Source organism: Strix uralensis, chromosome 3, assembly GCF_047716275.1.
Source record: "Strix uralensis isolate ZFMK-TIS-50842 chromosome 3, bStrUra1, whole genome shotgun sequence".
NCBI classification, from domain to species: domain Eukaryota; kingdom Metazoa; phylum Chordata; class Aves; order Strigiformes; family Strigidae; genus Strix; species Strix uralensis.
This window is the reverse complement of record NC_133974.1, coordinates 17,130,939-17,147,176: the sequence shown is the minus strand read 5'-3', so window position 1 is coordinate 17,147,176 and position 16,238 is coordinate 17,130,939. Positions and strand designations below refer to the sequence as shown.

At 49.7% G+C, this 16,238-nt stretch overlaps 1 protein-coding gene across 1 annotated transcript; it reads left to right on the top strand.

The window, feature by feature from the left end:
- The first annotated feature begins 3,624 nt into the window (after positions 1-3,624).
- On the top strand, positions 3,625-13,702 carry KLF11 (KLF transcription factor 11). Its single transcript, XM_074861570.1, has 4 exons — positions 3,625-3,800; positions 6,051-6,305; positions 7,638-8,631; positions 10,635-13,702. The coding sequence occupies exons 1-4, from the start codon at positions 3,759-3,761 to the stop codon at positions 10,937-10,939; spliced, it is 1,596 nt and encodes a 531-aa protein (XP_074717671.1). The 5' UTR covers positions 3,625-3,758; the 3' UTR covers positions 10,940-13,702.
- Positions 13,703-16,238: the final 2,536 nt, after the last annotated feature.

Here is a 16,238-nt window from a genome sequence, read left to right as displayed (position 1 = left end):
TGTATGGGAGTTCTGATTGTAATTATCTATATTTATTTAATCCCGTCCCATTTGCTAGGCTATATGTGTTTGCTACAGTAGCCTGCTGCTGTATTCAGCCAGACCAGATGCCGCTGCCAAATTGCACTAACTCTAAAGCTGCGCCCCAGACGACTGCTTTGGTCTATTTTTAACTGCTGGTAAACATTAGGAAAACTGTCTGGGCCCGTAATATTCTTCCTCTAGTCTCTTTTGAATTGTTTATTGTATAATTATCTGCAAAAAGGGAATGGGGAGAGCTGCCTGTGTGCCCTTTTGTTGTTTTCAGTCTATGGTATTAAATATTTTCCCTCCTACTCACATGCAATGTTTCTTTTCTTGTCTTCCCAGCCGAAAGGATAAGATAACCCAAGCGGAGCCTTCTCAACCCTCCACCGAAGCGACTTATGTCTGCTCGTTCCTACATCGGAACAAAGACATTGTCTATCTCTGACAAAGAAAGCTTCTCTCTGAAGTGTTTGCCAACAGTCTGACTTAAATAGGCCTTTATAAAACCAAATGGTGCTGGGAGAGCGGGATCCGGAGGATACCGGAGCAGCAGCGGCAGCAGCAGCAGCACTGCAGGGGCAGGCTGGCGGAGGATGGCTCTGCGGGGCTGGGGGCCGCACTGCCACAGCCAGCCCCCAACGTGGGTAGGCTCCTCCGAGCTCTTCGGAAAGGAGTACTGCAGGTATTTGGGCCCTGTTGCAGGTTACTGGCTTCAGGAGGGAAACCACAGCCAGCATGGATTGTCCCGATGAGCATGCTCGTACGTTGCTGGGGAAGCTGTGCTGCTGGTTGAAACCCACAGGGAAATCGGTGGGTGTAGGCAGAAGTACAAAGAAGCAAGATAATATTAACTGCATTAATATTCACCTTAGTGCAGCCTCAGGAAAGGAGAAAGAAAGGGGGGAGAAGAGGGGGGAGAGGAGGAGAAGCTCTAGGCTGTTAGGGCTGGGGGCTCAGGCTCTGTGGAGTTCAGATCCATGCTCTGCCGCTGACATCCGATGCGAGGATGAAGAAGATTCTTTCCTCATCTAACGCTGCCTCAGCTGAACAAGGCAGACCAGGTGATTTTGGTAAGAGCTCTGAGGATTTATACTAAAAACCTTGGTTGCCATTTTTAGCTCAGCAAAGGGAACACAGTCAAACACATTTTCCCTGTGGCACAAGTTGGAGTACAGACATGTAACGTCACTTCTTTTAACTGGTCTTGCATCCATGTGCTGCAGCGAGGACCCCCAGTCCAGCAATTCCCACCTGGGGACTCAGAACATGTAGGCACAGTCTGTGGTATGTGACATGGGAAAAGATCCCACTGGGAGTCAGGAGAGGTGATCCACTCTGCTTCCCAGCGACCGCTTCTTCACTGGCGAGGTTGCTGTGCTGCCTTCAGATGCTATTACTCAATTAAAAATCTGTGCTGTAAATGACTAAGGCTGTGTGTCTAAGCACTTTAAGCAGAAACTGCATGTGTTTCAACAAGCAGCAAAGAGACAAATACAACTGCTTCTCAGCTACAGCGGAACTGGAGAAAATACAAAATAGAACGTCACAGTGTTTTCCTAGTTTTACAATTCCCTAAAGGTTTCCCTTGAAATTGGAGCATGCAAGTGGCTCTCATCTTACAAGGAACAGCTAGATTTATAGAAGAGGCAAATACTCTGTGCCCCCACTGTGCCACCCCCCATTGTGCTTTCTAGTCATTGACATTATTTTCCCTGAATTTGTTTCATTCCCTGTCACACAACTGATTTCCTTTTGCAAATGTAACTCTTTAATGTTAGAGCTGGATTTGCAGTTTGAATTATCAGCATTTTGCTCACTATCATAAGGCACAGGGCCCTGCCACACAGGCTAGGGCTCCAGCATGGTAGGTACCTCGCAAATACAAACTGACAGCTGCTTCCAACCTAAGTACAGCATGAGATGCTGGGCAGAGACAGGAGTTTTCAGGTTGCAAGCTGCAGGCAGGAACAACGGCGTGCAGGAAACCCGGTGGGACCTTCTGGGTGAAGGGCTTGTAGCTGCACCGGCTGCCGCAGTCCCTGCGGGACCCCCTGCAGGGGAGACAGTGGTGGGAGGCCTGGTAATGGGAGAAAAACAGGGATTAGGTTAAAATTGGGAGGCTCTGAGTAGAGATGCAAAGAGGCAAGGGGAATGCCCAGGTGGATGGGCCGGGAAGATCATTTTAACTGGGTGTTTGATGGGCTGGGAAGCAGTAGTTCTGGGGAAGCCAAGGCACGTGAAATGTGCAGTGATGGAGAGCGGAGATGAGCACTGTATGGTGAAGCCTTAGAAACTCCGTGGGCAGTGGGGAAGGACCAGGATTCAGAAGAGCTGTAGTGGAAAAAATGAGCCCCAGTGGTCAAGCAAAGCTAACAGCCAAAGGAGATGAAAGACTCAAGATGATCCCTCCCATGTCCTCCGCATCGACAAGGAGGATGTCACGTCTTGAGAAACCGAGGAAGGAACAAGTAGAGATAATCCAGCAGGAAAAAACGCTTGTTACTGCCTGCACTTTGTTTCAGCCGGCAGCAAGGCCGCAGCGGGGGCAGGGCAAACGGCCGGCTGAGGCTGAGCGGGACCCAGGTCTGTCCCTCAGTGGGCACCGGGCGCCGCCGCCAGCGCCGGGACTCGGTGTCACCCGGTAAAACCACAGACCCTGCTGGGAACCGGGTGGCCGAGACGGTTCAGCTCCCGTTAAAAAGAGAAAACCAGGGGCTGGGGACTGGAAGGTGAAAAAATAAAGGACATACATTTTTTATAAAATATATGTTGTGATTTGAAGGCTTTTTTAAGAGACGCCACCAGGCTGGCACAGGGGAGGCCTTCCCCGGCCGCGTACGGAGCCCGTGGATCAAAAAACCCACACTAACGACCCTTAATACTGTCTTTTTGGGGTGGTCGGGTTATTTTTCATGCCGGATCCTCTGGTCGATCCAGCCGGCAGAGCCGTGCCCCGGCCAGGCGGGCGCCCGGCCCCTTCCCCGCCGCACGCCGCCGGCGGGACCTCTCCGGACACGACGGCAAGGCTGAAGGCGTGTGGTGGGACCTGCGGGAAAACGGACGTTTCCCCAAACCCCCCCCGGGCTGAGAGCGGCCCCGCCGGCCTGAGGGGGTGCAGCGGCCGGGGGGGGGGTGGCTGCGTGCCGCGCCGCACGCACCGCGGGGGGGGACGGGAGGGGGGGGCAGCCGCGCCCCCGCGCCGCGCCCCGCCACACCCCCGCGCGCACGGGCATTCCCGGCCGCCGCCCCGCCCCCGCCCGACCTTTCCCCCAGTTTCCAGCGCGCGTTCCCCGCCCTCCCCCGGCCCCGCCCCCTCCCGCCTTCCCGCCCGCCGCCGGCGGAGCCGCCGCCGAACGTGCCCACGCACCGCCCTCCCCGCCGGCAGCCCCGCGGCACGCTGCCGTCACGCCGCCATCACGCCGGCCGCCGCCGCTCATTGGCCGGGCGCGGGCCGCGGCGGGCGGTGATTGGCGAGGAGCCGCCCCCCCCACCGCCCCGCCCCGCCCCGCCCCGCCCCGTTCGCGCTGCCTGGCGCAGGGAGCGCTTCCCCCGGCGCGCGGGCTGCTCGGTCCCGGCGGGCGGGGGACGGAGGCGGCGCCGGCTGCTCTGTGTGTGTGTGTGTGTGTGTGTGTGTGTGTGTGTGTGTGTGCGCGCGCGCGCTGCTCCTGCCGCCGCCTCCGCCGCTGTTGCTGCGTCTCCCCGGTCACACCGCCGCCCGCCGGAGCCGCGCCATGCACGGCTCGCCCTGCTCGGAGATGGGAGATGCGTCCGCGGTAAGCGGCGGGCGGGCGCCCCCCGAGCCGGGGGCAGCCGGTGCCGGTTCGGCCCGGGCACGTGCTCTGCGGCGGGCAGGGGCGCGGGGACCGTTACGCGCCCCGCGGGGTGGGGGGGGGGGGGGGGGTGGTCGGTTGGGACCGTTACCCGCCGCGGGGGGTAGTCGGTCGGTCGGTGCGGCTGCCGCCGGGGGCAGGGGGTCGGTCGTGCTGAGCCCTCAGGGGCGGGTGTTGCCCCGGTCACCTGCGGGGGGGGGGGGGGGGGGGGGGGCGGCCTCCTGCAGCGCCCGGGTGGGGGCGGTGGCAGGGCGGGAGCTGCCCTCCTCCTCCTCCTCCTCCTCCTCCTCCTCCTCCTCCTCCTTCCCTTCCCGCCATCCGCCCCCCCGCGGCGCCGCCCGGCCGGGGGCACCCGCCGTGAGGCGGGGAGCGGGCGGGGGTGGCGCGGCCCCTGCGAGCGGGTAGAGGCGCTGCCCGGCGGTGGGGGCCCGCACCGTCCCTGCCCGCCTGCTGCCCGCGCTGCCCGCGCACGTACGACGCCGGCAGCCGGCGGGGTGATGTGAGGACAGGCGGCCGGGCGCGGTTAGCCATTTCCCTGGCAGCGGCAGAGCCTGGGCTGCGGCGCTCGCTTTGAGAAAGGGCTTTTTTAGGGTGGTTTTTTTTTGAAGCGGGGTATATTTATTCATGTTTCTGTAGGGAAGACTGCTCTCCTGAAACGTAGGGTTGGAAAAAATAAATCTGGCTTGGGCGCCTGCAATCGCACTTTGAGGAACACTCCCAGGCGTTCCGGCTGCTCAGTGCAGAGCCTCGCCTGGCGTGGCTCCTGTTTGACAGGCGGGCTAGGTCTGAGCTTGCCGACGAGCCGCTTTTTGCCCTCGTTCTTGTTCTCATCGTTTTCAGTGGAAATCCTTAGAAGTCTCTTTCAGAGCAGTTAATCGCTTTAGAGTGCTTTAACCCCTTCCTGTCCCCCCCCCCATCTTGACATCTCCGTGCCTGATACCTCATGTTTTAGGCAAAAGTCCTCCGTGCTGGCATTTTGGAACCATGATGTTTAACGTGTTTGCTGTGCACGTCTGGGTAGTGGAGCCAATGTCACACAGCTTTGCATCTTTGTGACATTATTGAGCCAGGATCATTCCATGTTACTTAACGCGGTAACAAAACGTGTTGACTTAGGTGTGTAAGTGATGTCACGCAACAAATATAGTTCCCTCCAGGGCTTTAGGCTGTGCTAACGGTGTGGTGGTGCTTTTTTAGTTAAAACCCTTTTGTTGCAGTATATAACCACTCTGTACAACAGCAGTAGGCTCAAGAATCTTGGTCCGCGCTTCTGAATCCCAGCCTTCACGGCTAGTTGGTGTGCCTAAAGACTGGAAAAGTTTGGACACCTAGTTGAGACTGAGCTGGTACGTGAGCGATAAACCAGCAGTGCAACGTAGCTTTTGGAGTCACTGCCAAGCACTGTGAGAGCAGGCAGGTTGAGTATCCTTTTGCAGAGAAGTCCAGTGTTTTGCATGCACACGTACACATGCAGACACACAAATTTTCTGTGATGCTTGCAACTGGAAGCAAATTAAATGATTATATTTGTCTTTGTGTTACTCGTAGCACATTTTGAGAGACCTAGCACCGATGTAGTATCATACCTTTCTAAAGTACAACACAAACAATTCCCACTGCACTTTGAAGACTCTTTTCCGTCCTTCCTTCCGTCCTTCCCCCCACCCTGGCTTCCCTATTGGTAAAAATAAGATTAAAATGCTTTTGCAAAGTGTGGAACTCTGAGTCAGTGATCATACCTTAAAGCAGCTTGCTGTCAGCTGAAATTTATCTTCTAAAAGTTACCAGAATGATGTTAGTGCTGAATAGCAGTTGTCTTTAGGGTCCAGGAAACAGCCTTGTCTAGTTGGAAGTCGGGATTTTTTTTTAATTCTTTTTGCTTGTATGCAAGCATGGGATGTGTTTATTCAGAGCAGTGTAATCCAGGAGAATAACTCTGGAAACGTGAGCTACACGCATATCTGTTCCTTTCTTGCAAATCACACTTCTTTCTTTTTTCTTCTTTTTTCTAAGAGTAAGAGAGGTGGGGAGATGAGCTGGTGGGGGGAGGGTAAGAGTTGAGCTGGTTGGTAAAAGTCTTGCTGCAGGAACGGGATCTGTTTCAGATGACCTTCATAGTGAGCAGACGGCAGTGGGTGGTGTCGGCTTTGTATTCTGACTTGTCCTAATAGCCAGTAATCCGATTACGTTTAGGTTGACATTGTGGACATCTACGAGTCTATCCGTGAAAGGCAGCGTCATGACAGTGAGAGGTCCACCTGCAGCACCTTGGAGCAGAACGACATTGAAGCTGTTGAAGCACTTGTTTGTATGAGCTCCTGGGGTCAAAGATCGCAGAAAGGTGACATATTAAAGATAAGGCCACTTACGCCCTTCTCGGATTCTGGTGATTTCACAATGCATGCTGAGGCTACGTCTGAATTACCAAAGGACTATCTATCTACACTGGTAAGAAAAACATGAATGCAAAATAAATGTGCCTCACATCTGGATGTTACGTGTCTGCAGTGTTTCAACTTGGCTGGAGAAGAGTGCTTGCTCATGTCTCCCTGTGCAGAATGGCCACAGCATAGCCAGTGCTCTGTGTCTGTACACAGAATAGAGCTGGGCATGTTGAGTTTGGGATTTTCTGCTGTCTCTGGAATGGCAGATGTAGGGGTTTGATCCTTTGTTAAATCTCGATGTGAAAGCCCTTGCTGAGAGGTTATTTAATTTGACAGCTGCGCTGAGGGTGCTGTTGGATGGCTCTTGCAGGTTTCTTGGAGCACTTTGAGTAAGAACGGCAGAGTGAGCCTCAGTGATTCGGCACCGACTTACCTGCAAGCACTGTATGAAAAAGGCTCTTGATGACATTTGGCTTCACTCTGGTCATTATAAGAGAACATACAGGTTACCATTATGAAATAGACAATTTAATTAGTTTCTATGCTATGTGTTTGTACATGTAGTCTGCTGTTTTTCCAGAGCATTGGTCTACCCTGACTGACTAATGTCAGTTGAATCACAATTTTTTTTTTTTTTGGTTGCAATTTGTTGCAACAAAAGTAGGTATTAAAAAAGGGCTTGGTGCCATTCAGGATTCAGAAGGTTAAGGCCTGTTTCAAACAGTAGGCTTCTGGCAGTTACGTCAGTGAAAAAGGAAAGAGGTTGAGATAGTATGGCAGCTGCTTGGCAGACTTCTCTCACACTCCTGCCGCTCAGAGTTGCCACTGTCTCTTGAGCAGCACAGGAGCTAGGCATGAGTTTTCAGTGGGAAACGAGGAAGGAGAGGTGGTGGCAGCAAGAGCGCATGGAGAGAAATGGATGAGTAGGAAGGGAGAGAGCAGTTCCATTTGTCTTTATCTCACAAGTAGCCACCAGCTGATGGGGTAATCATCAATAAAAGATCCAGGGCTTGCTGGAAGCTTGAAATTGAAAGGGTACGGCATCACTATCCATTGCTAGTCTGTTTTCTGTGAACAGCAGAGCGCCCATAGCCTCTACAGCTGCACCCGTTGCTGAGGAGAAAGAAATGAGGGAGTCTTTTGTAGTGCAGTGAGTGGACATGCAATGTTTTATGCAGGTTTACAACTGCCTCATTGCCTTCCTTTTATTAATATGTTTTTGAGCATATTCAGAATGGCCATCAGATGAGGCAACGTATGCTTTAATCAGTTTGTCCTAAGAGGCAGGTTCTGTGATTCAGGGGAGGGGGTGTGGTTTTATTTTTCACCGTAAAGATAGTGAAAAGTTGTGCTATGAAATTGCAGTGCTGTGTAACGGTGTTTTTCTTTTTTGCAGTGCATGACCCCTCCGCACAGCCCTGACTTTGTTGAGATATCAGCTGCTATGCTTCTCTCCTCACAAGTCACTTATTCCAAACCAAGGACTGTCATGGCAAGTACAGCTGCCTGCTCAGTCACGTCAGCGACCGGTGCCTCTCCCATAACCAAGCCATCTGTTATCAACATGGAGCAACAATGCAGTCAGAAGCCAGTGATATCTGAATCCTTTGCCCCTCAGCCTTGCAGGGCCATGGCCACAAGCGTCATACGCCACACAGGTGATAGTTCTGCTTACCATCACATTCCTGCTGTGCAAGAGAAAACAAAGGTAACTTCAGGCTACAGCACTTCCAGAGACTGGTGTGGAGTGGATGACCGAAGACATTCCAAACTGCCGCAGGACCCGTGTGCCGCGGATGGTTTAGTTAACAAAACCTCTCCAGTACATCAACCTTATGCACATGACTCCAGTGATATTGTGACCAATAAAGGACAGCTGCCAGTCAGGCCCATTTCGCCGCAGACCCACTTACCAAAGAATTGTGAAAATGAGTTGCAAAAAAGAGCTACCCCGGTGACACCCGCCCCCGTTTCAAGCCCCCAGGTTCTCTGTCAAATGATCCCTTTAAACGGACAAAGCAGTATGATCAATGCCTATGTCAAGCCTTCAACTCCAACAGTCTCAACTCCCATGAAACCTATTTTACCGCAGACAGCCCCACTCTCTCAGCCTGTACTCATGGGACCTTCTGTGCCTCAGGGGACCGTCATGTTGGTTCTTCCACAGACTGCTGTCACACAGACACCGCAGTGCCCGCAAACAGTAATGACTGTTGGCAACACCAAGTTACTGCCCCTTGCCCCTGCTCCTGTGTTCATCGCTTCTGGTCAAAGCTGCACCCCCCAGATGGACTTTTCTAGACGGAGGAATTATGTTTGCAACTTCCCTGGGTGCAAGAAAACTTATTTCAAAAGTTCCCACCTGAAAGCCCACCTTCGCACCCACACTGGTGTGTACAACAGCACGTCCTTTGTTGCTCCGGCACTGGCTTGTGTTGGGGTGCTGAAATGCACCTTTTTGGGGGGAGGGGGTGGGAAATGGAAGAGGCAGGTGATCAGGAAACTTCTGCTTATCTTGGGGAAGGGAGGAATGTTCGTTCTCTGTGGGCAAGCAAAACAAGACAGACTTTGTGCTGAGACCTCAGCTGACCCCATAGTGTTAGCTGAATTTCACATGCTTTAGTTGGAGCGAAGCTTTGCCGTCTGTGTGTGTTTAGATTTGAGTGGAATCCTGCCATCTGGACTAGATCGAAATGAATTGTGCAAGTCCCTTTTTCTGGTGCATGGAGACGTCTGGTGTAAGCAAACCATAGTACAGGTAGTTGGTCTTAATTGTTACACAAGTGAAAGAAAAGAGAGAAAGTCAGAAACTGCACATTTTCCCAGAGTTTTGTTTAGGCTAAGTGGGAGTGCTTTGAGATTGTGGGCTGCTGTGTTAAGAAGTAGAGCTGCTACAGGAACATAGCAGTTGATTCAGTTACAGAAGGGGAATTTTAAAGATAAATGAAAATGAGTTGTAATTAACATGAGCTGATTTTCTCCATAAAATCTAGTCCGTGTGGAGACAGTTTGCATGTGTTTTACTTGTCCTTTTTCTGGCTCCAAGGTCCTTTTCAGTTAAAACTAACTGAGTTTTCAGGGACTGTTTCTGATGTTGAGGGACAGGCGTAGTGGGAGATTGGTACAGAACAGCTCATTCAAAAATCTGCTTAATTTTGTTTTTCCTTTGCTTTTTTGCCCCACGGACACCATGGTTTATTGGATGTCAGCTTCCATGGCAGGATTTGCATTAGTTTGCCAGCTTGTCTTTACAGTTCCTTTGGGGAAAGAGCTTAAACCCCATATGAAGCTGATAATCCTTGTAAACCAGAGCTCAGAGGTAGAATGATGCTTCTACTTCTGGCTTGAGAGTAAGTGCTGCAGGCTGCTGAATTAACCTGGCGCTATAGGATAAACGTAGACTAGCAACAAGTGTCTTGCTTTGAGCACGTGCTGCTGCTGATCCATAGGGAAGCTGTGTGTGTCCCTGTATCGTGATTAGGACACATCTATGGGAGGTGACGCACGCTGACCCCCTCACTAGCCAGTCCGCGTTACAGGATCGGGGGGCAGAGTACTTCAGCTTTCATTTCTCACCTTTTCCCTGCACACTGAGTAGTTAGGTGATATCGTGTACCCCAAGCATAGACCTTTACTCTCAATATCTGGAATAAGAACAGTGCTTCTGTGGGGCTTCCTTTCTGCTGGACACTTGTTCTCCAAAGTGTTACCATAAATTTGGGTCATGTGGTAGATGTTTATCTTGAGCTTTGTGGGGGTTGCAGGCGGTAGATGACGTTGTTTAGGATAGGTCTGATGTTAAGCAGTCGCACAGGATGAACAGAAGCTGACGAGGACAGCCTGGGCGAACAGAACAACCTCAGTGGCGTGTTGGACCTGCAGCTGTGTGGGGATGGCAGGATGGGCCGTCCCTCGGTAGTAGTCGCTGGGGTGGTGTGTTTGTGTGTAGGACTGGATCAGTGAGCAGCAGGACTCTGAGGCTCGGTTCCAGGCTTCCTGTTTGCCTGCAGTATTTGCTGATGACAGGCAGCAGCTGTAGAGCTGTGGTCACACAGGGACGGGGGCAGGGGGCTGCTTCTAGTTGAGTCAGCGTTTAAGGCAGCTTTAAACCCAGTTTAAAGAAAAAGATGAAGAACCTTGAATAATTGGAGTTTTGGATAATTGAAAAAATAGACTCAAAGAACATTTAAAGAGATATGAGGGAATAAGTAGAAACGATACCTATGATTTTTCTCTGGACCACAACTTGCACTTAAGCTAATATTGACTGCACACATGAGCAGTTCCATGGAATTCATCAGTTTTTGCAAGGCAGGATTTAAGGTAGTTCTTTGATAAAACTGTAACACAGCTTCTCAAAAGTAAGTTACCCTTTTTTTTTTATGTCCTGCAGGAGAAAAGCCTTTCAGCTGCAACTGGGAAGGCTGTGACAAGAAGTTTGCCCGCTCGGATGAACTGTCACGTCACCGTAGAACCCACACAGGAGAGAAGAAGTTTGCTTGTCCTGTGTGTGAGCGTCGCTTCATGCGCAGCGATCACTTGACAAAGCACACCCGCCGCCATATGACCACAAAGAAGATCCCCAGCTGGCAGACAGAGGTTGGCAAACTCAACAGAATTGCCACAGCAGAGAAGCCGAAAAGCAGCAGTGCTCTGAGTATGCTCATCCCTGTGCCATCGTCTGTCTGTCAGGGCTAGTGAGAGAAAGCTCCTTCTCTACAAACTTTCTGAGGATCAGGAAGAGCTCTGATGGCTACAACAGAACTGACAATGGCTTTTTTTCCCCTGTGTTTGTGCATACCTTAGTTTCCTTCAGTTTAGGTCCTCTGTTAATAATGCTGTGTGAGAAATCTATCATATCTTTCCTTGTCCCTTCCCTATTTGTTTTCTTTTTTTTCAATACTTGGGCAAATGCAATCACCAGCACTTCAGGAAAGCAGAACTCTTTGGAAATGATTTTGGCAATAGGTTAAAAAAGTCACTTGTAATGCTTGCTGTTAATATTTTGATGGACAGTAAAACAGGGTGATTTTTAATTTTTATACTAGTATTTTCTATACCAAATATATTTTGTATTTATTCATTTTGGTCTTGATATGCAGGCAAATTACTTGACCTGCATTATTAAGGGTGTGCAGGATGAGACCCAGCGTTTTGGAAACTCCTTTTCAGTAAACCTAAAGAATTGCATCCAGAGCATTTTGCAAACACATAATATTTGATAACTCATAGTGGTTGGGATTTTCACACTTGCAGATCCTGATCCCACAATGGGCTGGTGCTGTTACACCCTCCTTACACAGGTGACATTGGAGGTTTGAGATTGAAGTGTGTCGTCATTTTTAAAACAATCCAAACAAGAATGACTTTCTTTCAGAAAGCAAGTGTTGAAATTCTCAACATTTTATAAATTCATACCCTTTGCAAGTGGAAGCCGTTGTGACTTTTCGTAGTAGTTTGACATACTGCGCGTTCCCGAGTTCACACTCCACTGGAGCAAAGTTTGGAGGAGCCAGACTGCTCTGGTGGAGGCAGAAGCACAAACACTGCTTAGAACCTTTGACACTAAAAATTATGCTTTACTTTCAGTCCTACTAAACCAGCATATCAAAATCTACTGAAAAATGCAAAAATGGCAAGATAACCCATGAATAATTAGCTGGGTCTCTTTATATTATTTTTTTTTTGAGTACAGGAGAAATAGAAAATTAAAGGGTTTTTATGTATCGTGGATGCTTGTGCACCTTATAGGAAATTGTTCAAGGCTTTCATTTACCTGTATCAAAGCACCAGAGGAAGCACTAATCGTGTCTTGACTTAAGAAATAGCCACCATGTCAACTTGATGATGCTCTTCATGTGGCCTTATACTTCTCCGCAGTACTTTGTATAAAATCACCCTTTTCTATTAAACGAGATACTCTCCCTGTTGAATGGATTTTATTTTACACCAAGTGTAAATATGGCTAAGAAGTGGCATCACTGGCTGCAGGAGTGCTGTGTTGTAATGGCATGGTATGAGTAATAAAAAGAAATGCCCGTGGCGCAGTCGGCCTGCTCCGTTTCCGTGGTGCGGGAGGATGTGCATACGTATGTAGCGGAGCTGACGGCAGAGCTGTTGTGCTGTGAAGCACCAGGTGGTGTTTTGCTGGGAGACGGCTCACCTGCTGAATGAAATTTTTCCGTAGTGTTTATTCCTTCTGGACTCTTTTCCCTTCAGCCACTCCTGCACTGAAGCTTAGCTGAGCACTGAGGGGGACTTTTTTTCTCCGAATGTGTAAAATGTGGATAACTAGGAATGCACTATCTCTTGCACTGCTTTGTTGTTCTGAAATCCTGGTCTTGCTCTTCCTGGTGTGGGCAAAGCACGATTCTCATCTGTGTGAGTGCAGACTTGCTGATCTCAGCTAGCACTCCCCTGAAATCGGCCGAGACCTGTTTCAGTTGAAAGCAGAATATGTCATTATTTTTTACACTTAAGTCTATAGTTATAATTAACAGTAGTAAGTTTTCAACCTGCACTAAATTGGAGTATTGTGCTAAGTGTACTAAAGTTTTTGTGCCTGACCTTTAAAATGCCCATGCCCTGTTCACTCGACACACACTAATCCCACCGACCGCAGCGTACGTGCTGGTGAGTGTGTGCGCGGACGCAAACCTCGCTTTGTGCTCTCCAACGGGCTCGGTCGAAACCCCTCTTCCTGGTACAGTGGGTGCTTGTAGTGTTGCTGTTCTCTTGTCAATACCCAGTTTTCTAAATTTGTGTGGTGAAGAAAGAGACATTGCTGCTTTTTTTTTTTTTTTTTTTTAACTTTTTCTCAGAAGTCCCTTAGAACAAGAAGTTTGACTTTTGGATGTCATTTTAGCATGCTTATAATTGGGGAAGAGCATCCTGTCTCAGTCCAGTAGCCAGTTTAGTACTTAATTTTTTTTACAGACTAACCATTTATGGTGTTCACCCGAGCAAAGCAGTTTGGAAACTTGTGTCATAATTTAATAAGTTGGCATGGTAGCTTGTTGCATTGGTGGGGGGGGGAAATGGTGGAGTGGAGAATAGGGAATTTCAAAAAGCGTGTATTGTGTATGTGTGTCACGGTGCAGAAAAGCGACAGCTCCCTCTTCGTTAGGTTCACCTGGCCTGCGATTCCTCACAGCCGCTCCTGCGAGGTGTGTGCTACCTCCTACCACCCACGTGCGGGGCGTGCGGCTCTTGCTCTTGTGGATGTGCATGAATAGCTGAGTCGCGGTGTGGCTGCGTCTGCTCTGTTTGCTCTTTCTGTTTCTTCCTGCTGTGTAAGGGTTATTTATGGATTAAGCATGACTGGGATAACTGCTCTCTTTGCACTTTACTGCCTGAACTCTATTGTTCAGTCTTTTTATTTTGAGCCTATATTTTAAAGAAATGGAATCACATTTTTGTACCTGTTTTTAACTTTTATTAAATAAAAAGTATGTAATGTGACTGGTTTTAAATGACAAAAAAAATGTGAATTTTCAGGTTTCATACATGTCCATTCCAGAACTATGTACATCCATCTGGATTAGGTTATATATCTAGGCCAACGGAAGGCTTTGGGGCTTGCTAGTACACTTACCTGCAAAGGCAGGATTTTTTGGGTCCCGTTGTAAATTGACCAGTGCTTGTCCATTTATAATTTTACACAACGCTTCTTGTGTATTTGCTAGAACACGTACACCACCGCCAGAGTTTAAGGTTTTTGCATGTTGTCTGAAAATAAGAATCTTGGGGTTCATAACTGTTCTTCTAGCATGGCCTCCAGAAGCTATCCACAAAAGGTGATGGTCTGAGTGCTGCTCTGTTAGTGTTGCAAGCTGTGCATGGCATGAATGCTGGAAATAAAGAAGAGATGAGAATTTGACTCAAAAGTTGGCTGAATTAGCCCTGGTTCTTCCCGTTCCCGCGTACCTGTGCTCTGGCGGGGAAGTGGCTCTGGCAGGCTGGGTGTCACCTCCAGGTCTCAGCTGGTAAAGAGGTGTCCAGCAGTGGTGATAGCAGCAGCAACTGCTTTAAATTTTTAAGCATCTCTGCTGTTTCTTTCCCTCTGACCAGTTCCCAAATGGCAGCAGTGTTTATTTCTAGCAGAGTCATGTTTCAGTGGAAGAGAAGGGGTGGAGAGGGTGTCACAGCCTTTCACTGCGAGGTGACTCAGTCTCTGCAGTCAGAGCCCTCGGACAGCAAACTGGGAGTGGTGACTCGAGGTGTTGTCTGCAGAGAGCACATTGTTCCTACAGGAGCGTGGAAGATGAAAAGAGAAGATCCTATGGATGATCCTGCTTCCCTCTCAGGAGAGCAGCTGGAAGGGAAGGCTTTACTGCAGGATCAGTGCTCTGGCAGAATAGCACAAACGCTTCAGCCCCTGGACTCTGCAGGTCTCTGTAATGCTGTTGTCTTCCAGGGGAAGGTGTCCTCCTGTCCTTAGTACTATCTTTCAAGGAAGATTTTTCTGAGGATCAAGTCATATCCTAAACAATACCTGTAACTTCTTTCCTGATTTTTATATTGTCTCCTTTGCTTTGCTTACATGAAACACGACTGTGGATTTCACAGTTCTGTCCTCATCTTTCTGCTTTTCCTTGGACCCAAGCTGTGGTCTGAGCTGTTAGGTGCAGCCAGGAGGTGCGATCGGTACACATCCTGATGGGGCTGGAGTCTGGAACAGCTTCATCCTGTGAGAGAAAACTGCTCGTATGTGAGGAAGCCTTGCCAGCTACCCCCGTGCTAACATAGGCATTGGTGGGCAAAAGTCCTTCTGTCTTGTAGCCATTCTAAATCCATGAAAACTAATAATTTTCTAAAGAAAAATGCATGGGGGCTCAAATGTGTCCATTGGTTTAATGCTACATTTTGCAGTTAGACCAGCATTGCTTTCCTGCGTGTAGTTATGCAGCCAAACCTTCAGCTAAGCAGCAGCTTGCCTCATCGCAAACCAGTGAGCACCAATCACTTGCTGTTAGGATACTGGGAGCGTGAATCTGTTCTGAAGCTGTAGTGCTGGCTGGGCAGAGGTGGCCCGTGCTGCCAGGTGGCTGCACGCTTGGTGTGCTCCTCTGGCTTAGGCTACGGCTCTGGCTAACTCTCCAAATCCAGCTGTGAAAGCTGTGCTCAGCATCCTGTGAAGGATGAAGGTGGCACTTCATCTGTCATCTCTTGTGAGCCGGATCTTGCCTCAGGGTTGCATCTGGCTTGAGTTCATCTGCTGGGATAAATCTTCTAACTGGTTTTGAAGCTTAATCTGTGACCCATCTGCCTGTTTACCTTCCGTTCGTACCTGGCAAGGCAGATTGAGGCAGGCAGGCAGGCTATGGCCATGAGAAGGCAAACTTCTTCGATGTGTGCAGAAAGAGTAAGTCATGACTCAAAACCCACAACCTACAGGCTAAGGAAGTGACAAGACAGTTCAGGAGGATGTTGCAAAGCCTCAGCCACCTCTGCTCGCAGTCCACACGGTCCGTGGGATTACCTCCCCTGCAGCAAGTACGTTAGCACTGAGGCATTTTCTTCCCAGGCTAGTTTTGTCCTCTGTCAAATGCAGCCTTCCTCAACTTCTGCTTCAGTCCTTCAGTGTAGGAGGAGTAAATCGGGTGATACTTACATCCCGGTGTGTGCCAAAGGCCGTGGGCACATCTTGCACATGCAGAAAACTTGAGGAAGCCGGAGCATACCCTTTTCTGGCAGAGTTTTTCTTAAGATTGGAAGAATAATTTCCTCCCTTGTAGTCTCTCGAGTTCAGAGTGATTTCTCTTTTCTTGTTCATCGTTGTCCAGATAAACTCACTTCACCCTGTGCAAGTAATTGCCATGTCCTGTGTCCAGAGTGAGGGGGGAAAAAAAAAGCCTGTTGTGGATGAAGTCTGTGCCAGGCAGCTGGTGCTCCACCTCCCCTGCCAAGTGCGGTGGGGAGCTCCACCACGCTCGTGTGGCGCAACTCCAGGGCTGCACCTCGTCCGGGGCAGTGGCTCCGTTTCAGCTCCTAGGGT

Bases quoted from the DNA above. Each gene is read 5' to 3' on its own strand.
- KLF11 (XM_074861570.1), top strand. From the start codon at position 3,759: ATGCACGGCTCGCCCTGCTCGGAGATGGGAGATGCGTCCGCG. The intron at 6,306-7,637 runs GTAAGAAAAACA...TCTTTTTTGCAG, and splicing joins AGGACTATCTATCTACACTG to TGCATGACCCCTCCGCACAG. The intron at 8,632-10,634 runs GTGTGTACAACA...TATGTCCTGCAG, and splicing joins CCACCTTCGCACCCACACTG to GAGAAAAGCCTTTCAGCTGC.